At 45.7% G+C, this 22,500-nt stretch overlaps 1 protein-coding gene across 2 annotated transcripts in view; it reads left to right on the forward strand.

Moving 5' to 3' along the window:
- Positions 1–2,265: 2,265 nt before the first annotated feature.
- efna5b (ephrin-A5b) overlaps positions 2,266–22,500 on the forward strand; it is a 94,692-nt gene continuing 74,457 nt past the window's right edge. The window contains exon 1 of one of the 2 annotated variants that reach the window (XM_030359123.1): positions 2,266–3,556. In XM_030359123.1, coding sequence (XP_030214983.1) covers positions 3,432–3,556 — 125 coding nt within the window. In that variant the 5' untranslated portion in view covers positions 2,266–3,431. The remainder of the gene's footprint in view (positions 3,557–22,500) is intronic. The other variant, XM_030359122.1, reaches the window with a different exon arrangement.

Raw genomic sequence — 22,500 nt, forward strand, 5'->3', positions numbered from 1 at the left:
GTGGGACAGAATAAATCGTTTTTTACAGTCTATCAGCTTGTTCTAAAGATGTTTTTGTTTTTAGGAGGGGGCGGGAGAAGATTTATATCAGAATAGAAAATCGGAAAAAACGTTTCTCTGGGTAACAGTATGCTATGCCAGTTATTGTTTGTGTGTGTATTGTGCATGAATGAAAGAGTGGGAGAAAGGAAAGACAGAATGAAAGAATAAAAGAAAGGAAGAGGGACAGAATGAAAGAATGAAAGAAAGAAAAAAAGAAAGAAAGAAAGAAAGAAAGACAGACAGAAAGGAGAGAAGAAAGTCAGAATGAAAGAAAGGCAGAACGGTTCAAAGGTTCAAATTCATTAAGTACACAATGTAGTGTGTGTGCGTGTTTGTGCATGTGCGCAAATGGTGTCGTCATCTAAGTCATTTCCATTCAGTCACTTTCGCATGGTGTTAACGTAGAGTCGGTGTTCCCATTGCTGTATCGCAGGCAAATATACAGGGCCAAATCTCTTAGTAACACCGTTGACGCTTACCTTTCCAGAATGTGTGAATGGGCCACGGGGAGGAATCGGGTCTGCTTCAGAACTAACCACGCCAGCCCCAGTGGTGTACTGGGGAGGGCCGGTTAACAAGGGGACCGGGGGACGTTTCCAAGACAGGGAAAAATGAAAGCAGTTGGGGGTACTTGCTTTCTACACAGTTGACCTGAATGGACTGGTAATACCCAGGGTTCATGTGTGTGTGTGTGTGTGTGTGTGTGTGTGTGTGTGTGTGTGTGTGCGCGCGCACGTTCAAAGTATGCAATTGCATGAGTGAGTGTATGTGTGTGTGTGTGTGTGTGGGTGTGTGTGTGTGTGTGTGTGTGTGTGTGTGTGTGTGTGTGTGTGTGTGTGTGTGTGTGTGTGTGTGTGTGTGTGGGGGGCTTTTGCCTTGATTCCAATGATGGAGCACAGCAGGAGTGGAATGCAGTCATGGCTGTAAAATGGATGGGAAAACAACCACATCCAGTGACCTGCAAACTGACCTCTCCCACCTCTTTGCCCCTGTGTTAGCTCAGCAGATCCACCTTCATGTGTGGCTGTGTGAGTATGTGTGTGAGTGTGCATATGTGTGTGAGGGTGTGTGTGTCTATAGGGTGCAAGCCTGTAGATTGCAAAATATAGCCAGCATTAATAACAGTAGAAATAAATAAAATTATTACTTTTAATTTAAATGCCCACATTTATTTATTTATTGGTGGTAGCATATGGTCATTAAAGGCATTAGGTACAAAATATGTTTTTAACTAATTAGTTATTTGTTTTGGCCATATGTTATTTAAAAAAATCTATAGTCAACACATGTAAACGCTCTTTCTCCTTACCTCTCGCAGAGACCACGTTAAGCCTATAGTTCATGGTTGTCCAGAGACGGGGGTCTGTGACGTGGTACAACAACGGGCTGTCTCCTCCGGTTCACTCAGCTTTACTATTCTCCACTGCAGAGCGTCTGGGCGTTGGAACGGCGCCTCGAACCCCCGTCAATCTGCTCCGCTCTGCCCGCAACAGGCTGCATTGTCAAAGCACCCTTGGCTGCTTCATCATTCTTACACCAATCACACCGTAAAACAACGGGTTTAGTCATCGACAGTTGTCGTCTTGATGGCTTTCAGTCACTTGATCGAGATTTCTATACTAGAAAAACCTGAGAAAATTATGCGAATGGTTGTATGCCATTTGTTGCAATAAGGAATTTCAAAGAGAGAAATAAACAGAGAGAGGGAGGGATGACTGAGTCTTAGGGAGGGAGGGCGAGAGAGAGAGAGAGAGAGAGAGAGAGAGAGAGAGAGAGAGAGGAGAGAGAGAGAGAGAGAGAGAGAGAGAGAAAGAGAGAGAGAGAGAGAGAGAGAGAGAGAGAGAGAGAGAGAGAGAGAGGGAGGGAGGGAGAGAGGGGGAGAGAGAGGGGGAGAGAGAGAGAGAGAGAGAGAGAGAGAGAGAGAGAGAGAGAGAGAGAGAGAGAGAGAGAGAGAGAGAGAGAGAGAGAGACGATGTCCGGTCCCATGGTACACCGTGTGTCCGTTCGCGATGTAATTAAATCTCCTGCGCGTATAGCCTAGGTTACTTATCAGCCGGATCGTCCGACGGCGGTGCGTAACCGGTCTCCGTTCTGCAAACTCTTCTCGGGCGCGTTCGCGCTATACCTCACGGTAATTGAATTAGCTGAGTTTAGGGAGAGGGCGGGGCTTCGCTCTGTTCGAGTGACGCCCATTTCCATTTCAAACCAATGGGACTATCCCCCCGCTCCGCTGTAACCGAACCCACTCGGGCAGTCGGCAGTCTGACTCGCCTTCGGTATCACCTTCTTGCGCCCCGCCGTTCGGTTTCCCAAACATCAGAGGAGGAGGAGGGGGGGGATAACGCTATCTACATGGAGATGTTTGCTTCTTCTTCTGTTTTTTCTCCCTCTGTTCCGCATCATGGCCAGCTATATATGAGGAGGATTCCTCTGTAATGCTGGCATTTAGGTTCGAGGGAATAAACAAGCGTCCCCTTCTGTCGCGCAGCAGCAGCAGCAGCAGCAGCAGAGGACCCAGGCTGGCTGTCCGCTCCGGCCCGAGGACTCCTCCCCGCCACGACCGTGACACTTCCACCACATCGCCGTGAAGGATAGCAAGCCTTTTTTCCCCCGCCAGTCAGCGTGTGAACGTTGGGACAGAAGGATCAAGGTTTCCACGTCGCTCACCCCCCCATCCATTCCGATGCCGGCGGGGACTGAGTAGGTGGCTTTGAAAAGTTGCCTGGCGAACGGGGACATCTGACGTAGGACACCACAAGGCGTCATTGGACACGTTCAGCCTTTTTTTTCTCCTAATACGTCTTGAGGTTGATCTCCACGTTGTCTATTGGAGAGGGCGACCCCCTTTTGCCACAGACTGCGTCCGACTCTACGCATAAACGAGGGCGCAATAACGGCTGTTTTGCGCATTGTTTTCTGTGTTTCCGAACACTGCTTTCGACAGTGTGTGTGTGTTTGTGGAAGATTTTTTTATATTGATCAGTAGGACCATCAGCGGACCTGTCACCAGTGACGTCCCGCGCAACACATGCGTCCCTGCGAGTCTCGGACCTACACCTCTTAACAGTTGATACTCTACAAAAAATAGACACAGCGATACGTTGATGCTTTTTCAACATTGAACTGCTTTTTTTTGTACCACTGTTATTAACAAGTGTCCACACCAAAAGTGCCCCCATCGGATGAACACTGACGCGCATTTCTCTCCGCGCCTTCTATGTTGTGTCTTTTTTTCTCGAACTGCTCCAGAAACCACACGACCACATGTGCCTGAGGCACGTCACCCGTCCCACCTGAAGCGTCCCTGAAAGCCCGATCCACCTACTGACCGCGCTTCGCAAGCCGAGATTGAAGAGGAATACGTGGCGTGAAGTTTTCCGGCTGTAGTGATGCTGCAAGTGGAAATGGTCCTCTTCGTGTGCCTGGTGATGTGGATGTGTGTATTTAGCCAGGAGCCGAGCTCCAAAGTGGTGGCCGACCGCTATGCCGTCTTCTGGAACAGGACCAACCCGAGGTAAGCATCTCCGAGAGCGGATGGATGCACCGCGGTCCGCGGTGCATGTGTTTCGGTTCCACACATCTGCATTGAACTCTAGTCGCAGATTTGATGGAGCGAACCTTTCTTTTATTCGCTCTTCGTTCCCGCGGTTCATGGGGCTGTAGGCAACAACGCCTGAGAAACCATGGGTTTTCCATGTTTTTTTATTATATTTATATAGGCCTACATAGGCCGGTGCCTGCTCGTAATTAGGTGTTTCCACTAATAGAGTTGGATTTTAATGATTCGTGACCAAAATGATAACGACGGCGCACTCTCTTTTAAAACTAGAAATGACCTTACAATTGTGCGCGTCGTCGTGTTGGGAATGGGTCACGAACGGTGCTCCTCTGTCTCTGTTTATCCTCAGTCAATATTAACCCGAACATTTTGCATGTCAACTTTGTGAGTCCACATAAGTCCTGAACACATTGTATTTATAAAGGCGTAAACGAAAAGGAACAAGAAGAACACTATTAAACGTCTACACTGTGTGAATGGAATAGGCTATATCCAAAATAATATAGTAGGACTATATCTTTTTGTAACTTTTTAAATGTTACATCAAATTCAAAAGTTTAAATGAAAGCCTAAAGCATAAGAACATAACATAAGGGTTTGGTTGATCGCTCGGCCCAACAGAGAGAGTACAGCCGCCTGGCTGTGAGGGCCCTCGCCTTCTGTGCAGAACCGTAGTTCTCCCAGCCGAACTTCTGAGCCCTAAGGATAAAGGAAATAAACATGTTGAAGAATATAGCAAACAATTATTTGATGAAACATGGTATGTTTTAGCATTGGCCCTGTGTCAATGCATTTTGGTAATGTAATTGTTTTTTTTTAAATAGTACAATTTAAACAACGTCTCAACATGGGCCAACTTTAATTTGAACGGTTGTAGGTCCGTACAAGCAGCACACACTTCTATCTCGCTATGTCTTTATTTAACTTGAAGTGTTTTAAATATAAAAGGTGTGTAGCCTGTGAGGTAGTGTTACTGTCTGTCTGGGCTGTTTGTCAAACTTAAGTCAAGGCTGTAAAAGGTAGAGCCTTCACTTCTGACTAAACCCTATTTCCCCCCCCTTTTTTTGTGATCCAACAAATGGTTGATTTGCAGTCTGTTATGCCAACTCCAGCAGTATTCAAAGTTCATTTTTCCACTGCGGACTTACTTTGAGATTCAGTCAAGTGTCGTAGGCCTATTCGCAACAAATGACCCAATTACGATATGGATCTGATGCAACTCAGTTATTGTTCACGAATAACGATCCTCGTATGCATATTAACTTTTACTGGATAATTTCCCCCTGACTTTACACTGGAATGCAGTAAATGTAATATATATATTTTCTGATTCTATATTCGGAGTGGTGTAGTTAAATATCATAAAGGGACAATCTTAATACAATATATTAAAGTGTGAACTGGGGTGGGAAAATATACATTTTAATCCACTATTATAAGTTGTATAGAGGCCTGCCTCCACATAATTTATAGGATAACCTCAAACCATATTCCAACAAAACATCTTCTTGTTTTGGGAGAATATTATTTGCTGCCAAGAGCAGAACGTTGACTTAAAAAGGTGCTTATGTGCTCCACAAGTTCATCTGCAAACCCATGTGGTCCACTAACACAACTCTGCTGAGAAAAGTCCCCTCGGTCTCAATAACTGTTGGCCGCTCTCAGCTATCCTTCACTGGACTGCCAACTTGTTTGTTGAATCCTCTCCATCCTCCGCTCACCCACCGAATGTACACAGAGCTATTAATTGTGAAAGCTGACTTTGCTGCACAACTATTTATATTCAGTTTGAAGTTTGAGAAAACAAGGCTTATTGCTCGAAGCAATTAGTGGTCGAGGGCTTTGGACCGTAGGGCAGAACGCATGTAGCCTACTCTGTTAATGTCCCGGGCCGGTCTAACAGGGGGTGTAGATTCTCGGGGCTGATATAGCCTACCATAGACCATGACTATTGTGGTCTGGCTCTCTGGTCCGGTTGCTTATTTATGTGCTGCTACTTTTTTATTTTCTATAGAGGCTCACACAAAATCGAGCTTAATCCTGATGTGTTGTTTCCCTGATAGACACACTTTATTTACACTGCACGTTTCATTCTTTCTCAATTTCTTTTTCCCGGCAAACGTTTTGATTTGACTGGCGGCGGAGTTAATTTGATTCCTTCCAGATGTTCTGACAAGTTTTCCGTAGTTGTAGGTGAGAGAAAGGCTGTATTGAAAAAAATAAAAAGAAGTAGGGAGAAGTTTCAATAAATCTACTGTTAATCTCCGAGCCCCATACACTGGAAGCGACAGGCGACAGAACAGCAGTAAAAAGAAAACTATAATAGCGTATACGAGCTGCTTCTTCTGTCGCTTCCTTCTGTTTCTCGGTGAAATATGGGACCGATAGCGAGCGTTACAGAGACTAGGCTCAGAGACCTTCACTAGCCCGGGGAAGGGAAACTGGTTTCCTCAGAGGCAGTTGAGAGACGCCGCTCTGCGTTAGGCTTCGTGCTTAGGCTTATGTTTGGCAGAAGCCAAACAGGTAACGTTGCATTGCATTGAATTTATGGCGAGAAAAAGAAAAAACGCGGAACAGACATGTGATAAGGCGGTGACTCGGTGTTTTGGAAAGTCCCTTTATTTGTGCACATATGAAGAGGATACCTGGCGTTGTCACGCTATTTGCATAGCAGCCCGTCTCGGTCACACAGGGTTCGGCCAGGGCTGTAGCTTGTTTCTTTTATTTTTTCTGCTTTGCCTGAGAGTCCCATGGACTGAATTACACCGGCCGAGGTTTGTTCCAAAATTGGTTGTCTGGTATTACAAAACAAAACCAAACGCCAGACTAAAATAACTGCCATAAAGTGTAGTCAAAAGTTGATGATTTGAAGCTGACAAAACGTCATAATTAGAGTTTCATGTTGAAGGCCGTTGTGGTGGTGTTGTTGGCTGGGATTCTAGTTGAATGTATTTGATATTTGGAAAAAAATAAACACAGATAGCTTTTGTATTTTATTGAAATCATTTTCACATTGAGTAAAGAAACTTCTTGTGATAAGCTCCTCTAAAAATCAGACATGCTATTTCTTCAATAGTTCCAAAGTGTAAGTTGAACGTAACCTGTAACCTTTTGCAACAACAGAACATTTCTCTTGGGTTTCTGAATGTTTGGTTGTTGTGGTGGCTCCATGAGGGGATTTCCTCGCTCCGAAGACCAGAACAGTACAGTACATTTGTCGAATTGCAGAGAAACTGTGTCAAACGCTTTACTACATTGCTTGTTTAAGCATATAAATAGGTTAATGCTTTATTGCGTCTTAAGGACTTAGCTGAGTTTAATTAAAGTCTTTCTCTCTCTTTTCTTACTTATGTATTTATTCTAAAGAGGACTCAGACAGCTACCCTAATGACTTTCTTCCGCCGTACTACCAGAGAGATCCCATTTCCTTTCATTCTCTCTCTTTCCTGCTCTCTCTCCCTTTCCTACACCCCTCGTTCCCCCTCTCCCTCTCCCTCACTTACCTCCCTCTCAGCTGGCAGGGCCCCGAAAATGAAATGAATGAAATACATTAGATATTTCAGAAGCACCACGGCGGCTCCACGGCTGTCGCTGGAGAGAGAGTGAGAGAGAGAGAGACGGCCCGCGGGTCAGTCGCGCTGTACGGAGCTGGTGTGTGTGTGTGTGTGTGTGTGTGTGTGGGGGGGGCACAGCCAGAGGTCAACACGTATACGCCTTGCAAAGCATAACCAAGCGGAAAGTCAGATCAGGTCTGAGAGAAGGTGCACAGGACAACTCTGCTTCTTAAAGTCCGGGGTGTTAAAAAAAAGCGAACAAAACAACAACAACAACCAGAGAAACCTGCTTCTGGGGTCATTGAAATGTGCCGCTGCGCTGTAGAGCCACACCAGAGAGGAGCTCTCGCTGTACGCTGAGGGGAGCTCAGACAGAGGGATGGTCAGGCCCTATCTGTTGGCCTGCCCCGCTCCACCATAAGCCCTGATATTGCACCGGGCTCTGCCTCTTCGTGCGTGTCCGTACGTGGGCTGCGATAGTGTCGCGTCACTGCTCTGCGAGGTTCGCTCTCCATTGTCAAGCCTCTCTCTCTCTCTCTCTCTCTCTCTCTCTCTCTCTCTCTCTCTCTCTCTCTCTCTCTCTCTCTCTCTCTCTCTCTCTTGCTCCGTCTCTCTCTCTCTCTCTCTCTCTCTCTCTCTCTCTCTCTCTCTCTCTCTCTCTCTCTCTCTCTCTCTCTCTCTCTCTCTACCTCGTTTTCTTTGTCTTTGCTTGCCTGTGTGTGTGTGTGTGTGCGTTTGTGTGTACATACGGGTTTGTGTGTGTTGTGGGTGTGTGGGTGTGTGCATGTGCGCTATGTGAGGAATGAGACACTAAGGTCTCGGAGGGCTTGTTCCATTGCCTTAAAACTCATAGAAAGCAACATGATTACATCTTTCTCCCCTGGACCTCTCATTACCTGTCACTGACCAGCCGAACGTGAAAAACTGTCTTGTCACTTTTGTGTGAGTGAGAGAGTGGGTGTTGGTGTATAGTTGGTAGAGGGTAGTTCGTTTTTTTGTAAGTTTGTGTTTGTGTGTAATTTGTTTGTGTGTCAGAGAGAGTTTTTTCGGCGGTATGTGTAAGTGTGTGTGCGAGAGATCGTTTCTTTGTGTGTCTATGTGCGCGTGCGTCTGTAGAGTCATACGTGTGTGCCGACTGCACTCTGAATGACCAGAAGGTATTTTGAGCCTGTCTCCTTTCCTGGCGTATTAAGACAAATTTCGATATTAAATCCTACATTTGGATGGAATTATATACTCTGCCATGGCACACCATTTATACCCATGTGCACATGTAGGGGTGAAAGTATAGGCTGTCCTTATTTAAAGCCCATTCAATTTCTTATTCGGCTTACTAATTTGGCCTTTTTCCTTCCAAGTCTAATGCATACCATTCTGTCTCCGTCTTGTTTCCTTTTCCCTGATGCGCCTGGAGTGGTGTTTTACTCTCTCTCTCTCTCTCTCTCTCTCTCTCTCTCTCTCTCTCTCTCTCTCTCTCTCTCTCTCTCTCTCTCTCTCTCTCTCGCTCTCTCTCTCTCTCTTTCTATGTCTCTCTTTCTGAGTGCTGATTAGTTCTCTTTAATGACCCCTAGCTCTGTCGTCCTTTTGTGCCTGCGGTGCTGGCGAAAGCCTGTCCACCAAACTGAGGCACAGGGAGCAAGACATCGAAAGAGAGAGAGAGAGAGAGCAAGAGAGAGGCAGAGAGAGGCAGAGAAAGAGAGAGAGAGAGAGAGAGAGAGAGAGAGAGAGAGAGAGAGAGAGAGAGAGAATGTGGAAGGGAGAAAAAAACTAATGAAATAGGGTTTTACCTTATAAGTCTTTCTGATCTGAAATATGTTCATACTATATTCTTATAATTTATCGTTCAACATTTTATGATATATACACACATGCACATATTTATTCTATTAAGCGGAGAATGAGCTCAGCAGGCAGTAGTCAATGTTTAGTCAATGCGCTTGGTGGAGCAGCTGTTCTCCAGTGTGGTGTGAAAGAGGTGGAGGTCTCTTGGCCGTGACCCTGCTGGAGCTGCTGTGAGGCGGACAGAGACGGCCCTGTCACCGGGGCCGTCTGGTGGTCAGGCTCGGGCACTCGCTCTTCATTTGATTAATTTGAGAAAAAGAAATCATTATCCAAAAAAATAAAGAACAAATATAGATTTTCTCCATGCACATTTTTATTTGTATATTAAAGAACGCATGAATACTTAATTTACCCGAAAATAAATATTGTTTTAAATTCCTGTGCTATTTTTAACAGTTATTTTGCTTCCTTCGCCGGATTACCGACGCAACAAACCATTTTATCTGCAAAGATAAATGTCAACCAAGGTACCACAAAGTAAAACGAGACTTGTTCAAACATGGGGATAAAAATCTTTTCTTTTTCTCCTTTTCAATTAAAAACAAACGGCACATATTGAATAGCCTTTTCTACTCCCATACATACATGTGCTGCCCATCGATGGCGCCGTTTTTCAGTGTTTTTTTTCCGCTTGCAGCGTAATCACCCCAAGGTCAGCCAGAGTACTGAACCACCGCTATCAGCCCACAGATCTGTCTCCCTATCCCCTCTCGTCCAAACCCCTGGATTGGGTAGCGGCGTGCTGTATTACTCTAACTTGGAAACATTATAAAGTATTAACCAGCCTTTCTAGCACCCACACATGCTATAGCTGCCCCACGACACCCGACTTCTATAACGGTCTGCCGTGAGAATAACAATATACATTTTTATGTGTTTGTCGGTTCTGGCGACTAATATTGACTCTGGCCCCCCCGTGTCTCAGCTTTCATGGGATGGGGGGGAAGTTTGAGTTTAACATGCCTTTTGTATTGCCTTAAGGTCTTTTTTATGTCCTCCTCTGAACCTACTCTGAGCAGAGTTCTCGTGAGAACGGGTCTCGCTGTCCGAGTGTGTGTCTTTTAGGGGCCACGGAGCGAACCACAACCCTTTGTTAATGAGAGCGCAGAGTCCATGTATCCAGTTGGCTCTGTTTACCAAAAAAATCCTCTGCTATTTTTCCAGAACGAAACAAAGCTATTGCTATTTTTGGTCCGCATCTAGCTCTGTTTCATAGCCAACTCCAATGAAATGTAATGAGATAGCGATTAACGTTTGAGCGTAGAATATCCCCTTCTCTCATCCACCCCAACCCCTTCACCCGAACCCTTTGGAGGGAAACACAAGAGCCGGCGGTACGATAAGTGTTGGGACGTCAATCAGGGGCTCTCTCCAGCGCTCAAAATGTAAAAAAAAAAAGGAAAAAGATTGCAGCTGAAAATGGCGCTACCATAGCCATTTTCTCCTCCGTAAGATGGAGGCTTGGAAGCAGCTGTTACTGTAGTAATGCCTGGTGCGTCTATCACCCCTGACCAGAACGGGGCGCTAGTGCTACCGAGCGCTTAAGCCTGGTCGCCTCCCGTGCCCTCTCGCTCTCTTCTGTCAGCGGGCGTTCACGAGCGTACCGTTAAACCCAGAGCCATATCCACGCCACTGACTCAAACCAGCTCCTTCTGTTTTGACCTTGTTCAACGTATTTACTGTCAACGTCATGCTGTAATCACAGGGCCATGTTTGAATGTGCATTTACACACAGTGCTTACGGTGACTGATAGGCTTTTCACAAAATATCTTTGAGTTTTTCTTGCTTGTCTTTTTTTTTTGTTTTTTTTTGCTGTTCAACTGGAAAATGTGACGGGAATGATTGAGGCTCTTCGGTTTTTTTGGCCAGACACATTTTCCACAGATAATTCCTTTCATGGTAGACTGGCTTCGGACCTCGCTCTGCCGTTTTCCTTATTTAACTTGGTGAGGGGGGCTTTGGAGGACTGACTGGATGTTTTTCTAGCTGGGCAGCGGTGTGCGCTGCTAGATCGCAGGAGAGAAGCCATCTTCACGTTTTTGAATAAAGACCTAATTGACGGGTTGCGGCCCGTTCGTAAATGACTCGTGAGGTAATACGTCTCCTCAGACATGGCGGGGAGCTCGGAGGGTGTCTAATACTGTGAATGCGCTGTGATTTTCCATCAACCTTTTCTTGCCCGTGGCCAGTGTGACCAGCACCAGGCTTCTTTCCATATGTCCCTGACCACTGATGGACATAATGCATCATTACCCATCCATAACAGCGTGTTGCCACCGCATCACCTGCAAGCAGTGTGGATCCCCTTCAAATACCACAGTGCTAAACGCTTCCAGATCCAGTCGGGAGAAAGAAGCTCATAAAGTGCTATTTAATTCGCCCAAACTCTTTTTCATGCTCCTTTTTTTTATCATAATATAAACACCTCCTTTAGCCGAGGGTAAACACCGACCTGATGCCGAAGTAATGGCTCTTTTCTCCGTGTTAAATCTACCGTGGTGAGGAAAGCAGCCGATAATCAGCTAGTTACATTAGCCTGTTTGTATTAACGGTCAAAGAAATCCCCCCCCACCCGACACACACCCACCCTCCACTCACCACCCTCGACCACGCTCCCCGACACCCCATGTCGGGAACGTGAGCGACTGAAAGGCGGCCATTGTTCCCCTCGGCCGGTGCGCCCTGCATGCCCAGGGCTGGCAGTATGCACGCACTCCAAACGGAGGCAGACAAGCAGGGAAGGGTGGTAGGAGATGGGGAGGAGGCCGCCGTGAATGAGGAGTGTGTAGAAGAGAGGGAGGGGAGGGGAGAGAGGTTGGGGAGCTGAAGCTGTAGCACGGCTGGGGAGAGGGCGAGAGAGAGTTGGGGGGGGGGGGGGGGGGGGGAGAGAGAGAGAGAGAGAGAGTCAGAGAGAGAGAGAGGGAGAGAGAGAGAGAGACAGACAGACAGAGAGTCAGACAGACAGAGAGGGGGGGGGGGGGGGAATGAAAACGAGAAGCGACGAGGGGACACAGGTCTAATTGTAGTAACCGGAGTGTGTGTGTGTGTGTGTGTGTGTGTGTGTGTGTGGGGGGGGGGGGGACCGGAGAGAAATACAGTGGGTGTGCGGAAAAAAGACGCAGCGGCGTAACTTCTCCTCAAACAGCCTTAACCACCAAACATTCTTCCAGGCCCTCCACAACACCGCCACAAAATCGGTCACAGCTCGCCATGGATCTGTCTGAGGGTCTGTGTGTCTGTGTGTCTTCCTTTCCCGGCGATCTGTCTGATTGTTTGTCTGCGTGCGTGAAAGCGACGGGTGGGGTGGGTTTCTGGTGCCTGGTGAGCCGGGACGTCGGCGGTAGGCCCTCACCCAGGGGAGGTGTCGTCTCTTCAGCCCGAGAGACACAAGCGACCCCGGGGCTGCTGAGCCTGGATTAAGCCTGCTCGGGTTTAGAACCAGGCTTTGTTTCCGCCCTGACACCCAAGGCTTGCAAACACAATACCATAGTGGTGGTGGTAGTGCTTACTTGGAGGACTCTTCGTATTTCCTGTGCGTGTGTGTTTGCATATGTGTGTGTGTGTGTGTGTGTGTGGTTGTGTGCTGTCTGTGGGGAGTTTTGGCCTTAGCCACCGCGTCATTGCACATTGCATCCTTGAAATTGCCCTTTTCCTGTGCAATGTATGTAATGTATTCAGGATGTATGCTTGCATCGAACAGTCCAAGACAGATTGTTTTATTTGGGAACTGTAATTTATTTTGCTGCACGAAACCATTTGAGTTGTTCGGAAATCCTGATGCTTATCCTATGTAACGCTTTTGTGTGAACGTTTGGATTCAAACTGAAGCAAAGGCAAAGAAAACAGCCCAAAGAAATGAATAACCTACATAACTACCTGCCATCAAATATATTAAACTGGCAGTACGACAAATATTTTTGTCAGTCTCTATTGTAAGTATTTTGCCATGGACATGCCAAAAAGTGTGTTCTTTGGCTTCCATACCTTAGGCAACTGCTACTTTTCCGAGTATCTTAACCTCAAAAAGAAGAAATTTGTACTTTGGATGGAACACACACTAAAATGTTCAATCATTCAAGTGTATGCCATAGAAAAATGTCTGATTGCTCCGACTTGAGCCTACTGACTGGCGTACCCTTTGCTTTGATCACATCAGTTATAGAATGTTTGTGTATAATTTGCTGTGGTGTCGGTCAGTCCCATCTGTGCCGCATTGTGCCGGCATCCCCATGATGAATCTGATATGCGCTACAATGTATGCTATAGCAGGCTTGTGTGTGTGTGTGTGTGTCCGTGCGTGCTTGCGTGCGTGAGTGCGTGCTTGCGTGCGTGAGTGCGTGCGTGCGTGCGTGAGATTGCGGTCTGTCTTAACAAGGCAGCAGAACCCCCAGTCGTACTATAGCAGAGAACAGCACTATTCCTGACCCAGTTCTCTGAGCCAGCTCCTCTGAGACAAGCCTGATAGGTTTCCCATTCTGTAAAGCAGCATAGGTGTGTGTTTTTGTGTGTGTGTGTGTGTTTGTTTGTATGTGTGCATGTGTGTTTGTGTGTCTGCATGTATGTGTGCGTGTGTGTGCTTGTGTGTGTGTGCGGCACGCGCATGTCTTTGCGGCACCCACACATATGCATGTGGGCGTGGACAAATGGGTGTGTGCTTGCATCTGCCTCACTGTATGAGGTGTCATGTGCGCACGCGCATCTGATGTGTGTGTGGGTTTGAGGGTTTACGTGCACGCAAACGTGTGGGTTTAGTGTGTACACTTTATGTGTTTGGTATTCATGGGTGTGTGGTTCTAAAACTGCACTCTAAAGTGTGCGTGATTTCCCCCCTGAAGGGGAAACGATTGATCTGAGGAATGTGTGATGAATCCCATCTACACCCGCTCATCTTATGTGTGTCTAGCTTTGACTGGTACAGCTTACACTGAACACACTACTGCCCTACATACAGGGTTTCCGCGGGTCCTTAAAAACTATTAAAAGTCAGAATTCCCCCAAAAAAATAGAATTTTAGACCTTGAAATTTCGTTAATATGATTGACTTCAGTCTTGCTTTTAAAATGGTTTTGGGGGGAAAACGGGTACTGATTTCACTGAGAAGAACTACGAAACAAAACCAACACGGTCCGATAACCACGAATGCAGACTGTGCATTTCATTTATTTTGCAAGTAATTCTTGGATTCCAATTTTTCCGTACTTTTTCGTACTTTCTTTGCTAGTCTGGACGTCCAATAGGTCTTAAATTTCATTCATAATTGCCTTAACACACACAAACACACACACACACACACACACACACACATACACAAACACACAGACACATTCAGACACACACACACACACACATGTACACACAAATACACACAGATACAGATGCAGTAGGAAACACGCACACACACAGACACGAATACCGCTCTCTTTTTTGGTGGAGGAGGAAGGGTAGTCCATTATTTCTTCCGCGAGGCTCAAGTCGCAGGATATGTGGTGTATTTACCCTGCTTGTTTATTTCCTTCCCCTAAATCAGTCAGCAGTGGGCCTTGGAGTGCAGCAGCCTTTGAACTGGGGCCTATCCCATGACTGCAGCCCTAGGTATTAACCCAGAGCCACTGAGAGGCTTAAGAAGCCATCAGCTCATTGTCCGTGGACACAAAAAAAACCTTCCTCTGAACCCCCCCCCCACCCCATCCTCCTCTCTGCTCCTCCTACCCGCTTTTCGTAAGAATGCCCTGAGCCGGTCTCTACTGGCATTCATATTAATCAGTTTAGGGTCTAATGAGATAAGTGAGACTTAAGAGGAGTTCCAAAAGTGGCTAGACCCCCTGCTGGAACCACCGAGGTGATGAGCTCTGCTCATGGCTACTATGTATGTAAGAGTTAGCAGGCAAACAAACATGGTTTTGTTGAATGTCTTCAAAAGTTCTCCCCAATGTCAATGTTTGTATTAAAATCACACACAACTTTGTTTTGAAACAAATGTAAATCATTTATTAATCATTTATTGATGTACTGTCAACACTTTGGTGATGATTTGAAAGTTTGGCTTCCTTGGGGCTGTTAATATCTGTAATATCTGCGCGTCTCAGAAACCTCCAGAAGGCAGACTCCATTGTTGCTCCTAACCCAACCCCCCCCCCCATTCTCATCGCCCTCTTTCTTACCCCCTGTCCCACCACGCATCTTCAGAATATATAGGTCATGTTGGGTTCTCCCGCTCTTTTCCCTCCTCACCTCATGGTCCCCCTTCATCTCTGTCTCACTGTCGCTCTGTCTCACTGTCTCTCTCTCTCTCTCTCTCTCTCTCTCTCTCTCTCTCTCTCTCTCTCTCTCTCTCTCTCTCTCTAGGTCTGTCTGTCTGTCTCTCAGGGATTACTGGGTCTTTAAGTACTGTAATAACTCCTTGGCTTTTGGGAGTCCCACTGAGACGACCCAGCAGGCCCACTGTCAGTATTAGTCCTGTTGTTGTTGCTGAGGCATATGACTGACAGTACATTCTCTCTCTCTCTCTCTCTCTCTCTCTCTCTCTCTCTCTGACTGTCCGCCTCTATCGCTCGTCTTTCAGCTTGGTGTATCTTCTTCTTTACCCTTTGTTGGCTTGCGTTTTGGGCATGATCATATACATAGCCTTGACAATATTTGATCCAATTGTGTCCTGACCCAACCTGCACTCTGTTTTAATACTTTGACCTTTAAGTCCACGGCGGAGCGATGCGGCTGTGCTTGCCGCCAACATGGCGGCCTAGCGCAGTGTAGAAAAAGGGGTGTGAGCGTCACCAGCCAGACACAAAGAGGTGGCGTTGGCGACCATGTTTGATCCAGACGAGATTAGACTTGAGGGAGATCGAGTACATCGTAAAAAGGGACTCTTTAATGTTGAAAAAAACATGCTAGTAATTTGTCTAGATTTACCGACCGACCAAATCCAATATATATATATTTATATAAATATATATTTTACTAAAGAGTCAATGAAAACATGTTTAGTTAGCTCATTTAAATGTTAGGACAATTTTTACGGCTCTGTGAATATAAGAACGAACAATAATACCGGTTCGGAGCACACGTGACATGCCCGGATATGGGTTATAGTCTTGGTTGTGTAGCCTAGTTGTGTATCTGAGTTGTACTCTGGGTCACCAGGAGTTGTTTTGAGGTATGGCTGTTGCTTGGAGAGTTGTGTTTTCCCCTCTGTGTTCCTTATTGCCAAAGAATTCCCAGCCATCTTGCAACTCCGGAGACATTCCAGCCAGGATTAGATGGGGCATGGCCAAAGGAAGTTTAAATAGGTGGTGGTTGAATTTCTTCCTTTTTGGCCTTTTCTTTTTTTAGGAAGAGGAATTAACATGGGCATGGTTGTTAGTCCAACACCATTGATACGGTCGAAAGTTTAGGACTTATACACACATTTGTAATGCGTTTTGCTTGTGAATTCATTTTTTAGAAATATATTCTTGAGCAAAAACATTATTTTTCATCGTGGCTGTTCCTCAAAATAATATAAACCAGACCTGAAATAATATATTTTTGTACAATAATAATACCACCTTTCTTATTTTTTTTAATTAAAAACTGAATTCACTCAAATCTTACTGGAGTATATTTACTGTGAAAAGTAGTTTTCATAAATGTTTTAAATAGAGTTCCTTTTTTTTTTAATGTAATGCAATATACTTATCATGTAATATAATATATATATAAATGTTATTTTGTACTAATTCATTTCTAATATCGACTTTTATATTTACCCTCTTTCTTAAGTTCTTATTCAATTTGTTTAAGTTTTATGTCTGTTTTTTTGTAAATAATTCCCCGTAATTTTATTTTCATCGAGACAAGATTTTAGGATAGTTCGACTTCTAACGAAAACATTGCTCGTCAGGCTTTTGGTATGAAGTCTTCTGATGTTAGCGGAGACCATGTTCGGTGCTTCTGGTCGCCAATCATGAAATATTCATTGCTATTTGTGAACTCTAAGAAGCTTCACATTTGCAAATCTTGGCACGCGATTCTTGAAGAACGAGGTCACGGTAGACATATTTTTAATATGAAGGTGATGGAAGGTTGTCTGCTTGTCTGGGCCATTTGACCATGCCCCTTCATATCCATGTCCTTCAGGGGGTGTCCCACTCAACACAATACTGCGATTTTTCCTTGAATCTTGTATCGCTGTGTTTAACCATATTAACCATGTTTGTGGATGGTTAATATGGTTAATAGCAACACAAAAAGTGAATTAGTTAAATACTGTTCAATTGGAATTATGTTTCATTCTCCGCTCGTATGGCATTGTGGCTCCTCAACGTGCCATCAGGCAAAGACTCCTCTTCGTTATAGAGGTGCGACAATCCCCAGGTTCCCTCATGACATGACCCCCGTCCAGCAGCCCCAGACGTGGGGTTTCAGCAGTGTGGCTTTTAATAATGCATCGATACTCACCCTCTGATTCATCCCGTCGCTCTGCCCGTTACATTAAAGCCCGATCGCGTCGGCCACCGTTCATTAGCCTCGGCGACTTCCCCCGCTTGTATCAGTGGTGAGAGGGACACGGCGGGAACGAAGGCTGAATTATTCACTCCCATAATCTGCCTTTATGTCCCACCGCCAAGCCCGGGCCCCACCGTTATTCTAGTGCATAATTGATCGTCCTCAGAAGTGGAAAAGTTAGAATAGCAGAAGTAATGCGAAGCGAAAGTGTAGTCAGGCGGCAGAGGAAAAGGGGGGGGATGGGGGAAGAGAGAGGGACGGAGGTTGAGAGGTTGGCCCCTGCTGCAGTCCTTTACACGGAGCCTGTGTTAGCCTCCGCCAGGCTTAGGTCAGCTAGCGTGAGGATCGCGTGTGTAGGCCAGCCAAGCTGGGAGGGGGTGCCGAGAGACAGGGGGTGGCGGGGCGGGGGCGAGGGGGGGGTTAGTCTGGGTGGTTACTAAGAAGGGAATGAAAAAAGGGGAGGGGAAAGAGCGGGAAAGGGGGGTGGTAGGGTGGAGGTGGGGGGGGGGGGGGGGGGGGGGGGGGGGGGGTACAGCGTAACGAGGCCTGACGCTGAGCCGGCCCAGAATGCGGTCTGTCTCCTTGCTGAAGTCTCGCTGGAGCGCACGCTGTTGTCAAAAAGCATTTTTCAAAGGAATTAATTTGAATGGCATTAGCGCATGCAACCCCGCTCCGATCGAGCAATTGTTGGGAATCCTTCACGAGGGTTCCTCCAACTCAATTAATTAAAACATCTCCTCCGGAACGAAGCAATCGGCGTACTGTTGAAGGGCTCTTATCTGCAGAGGTGGGACACGGGGCTGGCATTGATTTGGACCGAATCCAGCAAACCTTTTCACTGCCTGCTTGCGAAGGCAGGTAAGATAGAGGCATTGACATCACATTACAACCATGCAATACAATGATCAATAAACAACAGCCTCCAGAGGAGAGTGGTGGTTGGCTGCGGTCCAACCGTAAAGAGAAGCCGTCCATTGTAAAATTGACTGGCCCGACCCGAGGAAGTTTCAAGACAAATCCAAAAAAAAGGGAAGAAAAGCACTAGCTGGTGCATTTTTTCCCCTTTTAATTAACCTGCCATTGTTTCTGTTTATATTTTCCAAGGAGTTTATTTTGGCATAACTCAGCCCCCGGAAATTAGTTCCGTTATTCCATTCCCTTAGATTTCCACCTCCCCCCCCCAATCACACCTCTACACAGTTATCCCAACTCCTTGTCAGCCTCTCCGCTGAGACCTCTCTTCTACCCCCCCCCCCCCCCCCCCCCCCCCCCGGTTCGGACGCAACACCCATCCCATGCCGGTGCTCACCTCTCACAGGTAAAGGTGTTAACACGGCCCCAGGTGTAGTCTATTTTACACCCCTCTGACCCTTAACAAAGCCCCGTTAACTGCTGCCTAGCTCTGCCTTTTGTGCTCCGTAACAAAGAACTTTAGCTTTTAATAACAGCACACCACCACCAGTGTCAGGGGGGAAACCCGAGATAAGGGCCGCATCGGAGAGGGCTGGTGGGAACCGTTTAATCTGGTCCTCGGAAAACCTAACCAACAACAACACAGGGCCGGGATCGTGTTTGGAAAAAATGGCCATTGTTGAATGGGCTCGGATGTAGTAAACGGATGAGGAGGTTGATGAGGATGAGGATTATGATGATTGCACACGTGGATTTGGGAATAAAACATCTGGTAAAGGAAACAACGGTGGATGCAGTGTATTTAGTAGCACATAATCATACTCATGCACATGCACGCAAATACACAGACATAGACACAGACACATATAAATATGTACTGGTACATACACACACTTTTTTAAAATATGACTTTCATATAATATTCCACTTATGAAACATATAATATTGAATGATCGCCTATTATTGCTTATTAATTTTTTACTATCTGGTGTGATTTATTCTGTATTTTTCCTAAAGTGCTTACATGAACCATGGAATTATTGCATTAATTTCATTCAGAATCCACTCGGGCTAAGCTTGATCTATATTCTGATCTCCCAACAGCGCGACTCTAATACATTAGAGTGTATCTTTTGGTAGAGTCACTACAGTGTGGCCATAAAGGCGTTGGGTGGAAACATTAGCGGCAATATGTCTCGGAAACTCATAAAAGCAATTTACGAGTGCACTTAAGGCACCCATACACCTACTGGAGCCACCCTATAAAGATGCAGACAGAGATTGCACCAAACCCTTCCAAATTACCCACATTTAAAAGCAATAAAGATGGATCGATAAATGCCACACAGCCTCTTATGCTCGGACTTATTCGGTTATTTGAGACTTTTTTTTATTGATTGATGAAAAACATGTGTTTTTTTATTTTCTGCTCATAAACATATTATATATATATATATATATATATATATATTCATAATGCAGATGATGTACCTTATAATAAAATTTTATTTATCTTATATAGGTAGGATTATATATAATATAATATATATAATATACATACTGTATATATATATATATATATATATATATATATATATATATATATATATATATATATATATATCTCATATATATATATTTATTTTATTGGGATATATATATATTTTTTTAATGTTGAGGTACATCATAGTCCCGTCTTGTCCTAGAATTCTTTAGACTCCCTTCCTGATATGGATTAGCCAGTTCCCCTATGCTCTTTCTGTGAAGCCAGTTGAGGGGATCCGCCTCTCTTAGTGGACTCATAGACCGTCTCTCACATCGAGGGCTGGCTTCTGTCTTTCCTAAAACTGCAGTGGTTTCCACATTTGAATTCATGATGACAGTTTCAATTGACTCTGACCTGATGGGCCATTCTGTCCCATAAATCACTCCTCTCTGTCCTTTAGCATGCTCCGGCTGAGATTAACTCCTTTCCCACCTGGCCGCACCCCCTCTGTGTCACTAATGTAATATCATTAATATCATATAAGGCTAATTACTGTACCACTAATTAAATTGTACATCAGATGGATGCGCAGTCCTCCCTTAATTGTTTGTCTAATGGTCTGCTTTTGCATATTTACATGTCAATGTGCAATTAGGTAGCATCACTGGAAGTATCCGCGCATACCGAAGCTAATGAATGGCAATTTATTCCATCCGTCTTCCAGCTTTGAACTGGGAGTAACCCGATACATCTCGTCGATCTAATGAATGTATTGTCAGGAAACATATACTTGAAATGCCAGTGCTCATGTTAATCCAATGCATTTAGATGAAATGCCCACATGGTTAATAGACAGAGTCCTAATTCATTTTTTATTGTGTGTGTGCGCGTGTGTGTGCGTGTAAACACACCCATGCTATGTTTGTACAACTGCGAAACTGACAGCCAATTAATTCTGTGTTAATTCAACGCGCCTCAGATTATCCTTACGTCTGTTAGCTCAAAGGGCTCGGCGTTGTATAGGAAAATCCATGACTGATGCCTAATTGTTAATGCATTTGTTAAATGCATTTTTGATGTGTGCATAGTAAATAAACAAATCCACTTCAAACACCTCAAATTAAATTCAGAATATTTTATCTCCAGCCTGCACCTCACTGCTGCGGTTCGTACGCATCAGCACGTAGTTCCTCCACCACCCACCAGCCAGATAATCCTAGCAGACAGAGGGTAGCTGTGCTTTGAGCTTCCTGGATTGGTTGTTATTGTGTCGGTCTCCTCGCTATATAAATGTTTTATCCCCCAGTTATCTGGGCACAGAATAACTCTTTCCTCCCTCTTTGTTTTCCACAGTAGAGTCTCCACTGGGTTTCCTTGTTTAATTGTGCATTTTTCCCAACAGTTCGCTGCCCACCGGCGGTGGTAATGATTTGGTGCCCGGGCGGGTTTTATGGCACGCTGTCCGAGCGCCTAGCAGCGGGGAGGTTGTAGCGCACGCCCGCGGCTGCGTACTGAGCTCTAATTGGAAGGTCAGGAGGACGTGTTTCTGAGTAGCAGGAGATCGGCCACTTACTGCAGATTTAAAGGTTATCCAAACCCACCCCTGCCCAAAAAGATAGGTGGGTGGGTGAAGGTGTGTGTGTGTGTGTGTGTGTGTGTGTGTGTGTGTGTGTGTGTGTGTGTGTGGGTGTCGGGGTGTGTTGGTGAGGGGGGCGAATTTTGCGAGTTTGTTATTCTGGACACATATTGTCGGAAAATACTGCGCCCTATTTCAAAAGAGAACAAAAAATAAATATCACGGCCGTTCACATTTCTTCAACACCAAGACCATCACCAGTAGCAATATTATTCATGATAATATTACTGGACGGACTGATGGATGAATGTTATAACCTGAGGCATATGAGGTTTTGGACGCAAGAGAAAGAGGAAAAAAATAACGCAGGAAGCACACATTTTGACACGCATGTGTCCTCGTGTTGGCTTGGCTTACAATCACATGAATATTTTCCAGATTCATGGCGTCTCGCTCCAGAACAGCTGCCCGGGTCCTGCCCGGAATGCCATGAGTCCACCACACTGCAGACAGTGTAGACATGGTTGAGAGGGCGACACGTCTGCTGCTATGGTGTACGTGTGTGTGTGTACGTTTGTGTGTGTACGTGTGTGTGTTTGTGTGTGTGTGTGTGTGTGTTGTCTGTGTGTACGTGTGTGTGTGTGTGTGTACATGTGTGTGTACGTGTGTGTGTGTGTGCGTGGATGTGTGTGTGAGCCGCCCCCCTTCTGTATTTCGTGCCCACATTTCCTGTCTATCGCCAGCCTCTCCCTCATGCGTGCCTGTTTCTGTGTCGGCGAGGGGGCATGGGGGGGGGGGGGGGGGGGGGTGGTGGTGATGTGTCTGTGTGGGGGTCGGTGATGCGGCGGGGTAGGTGAAGACTGGATAAGAGTAGTAGACAGTGGTGGCAGGCAAGATAAGTGGCCGATGTCTGGATAACGTTGCTTGGCCGCGCTGCCTCGCGTGGTGGGTCCGCGAAAAAGATTTCCCTGGACGATCCTTAAAGGGACACACACACATGCACATGCGCACACAAACACACACACACACACACACACACACTCA

Source organism: Gadus morhua, chromosome 6, assembly GCF_902167405.1.
Source record: "Gadus morhua chromosome 6, gadMor3.0, whole genome shotgun sequence".
NCBI lineage: Eukaryota > Metazoa > Chordata > Actinopteri > Gadiformes > Gadidae > Gadus > Gadus morhua.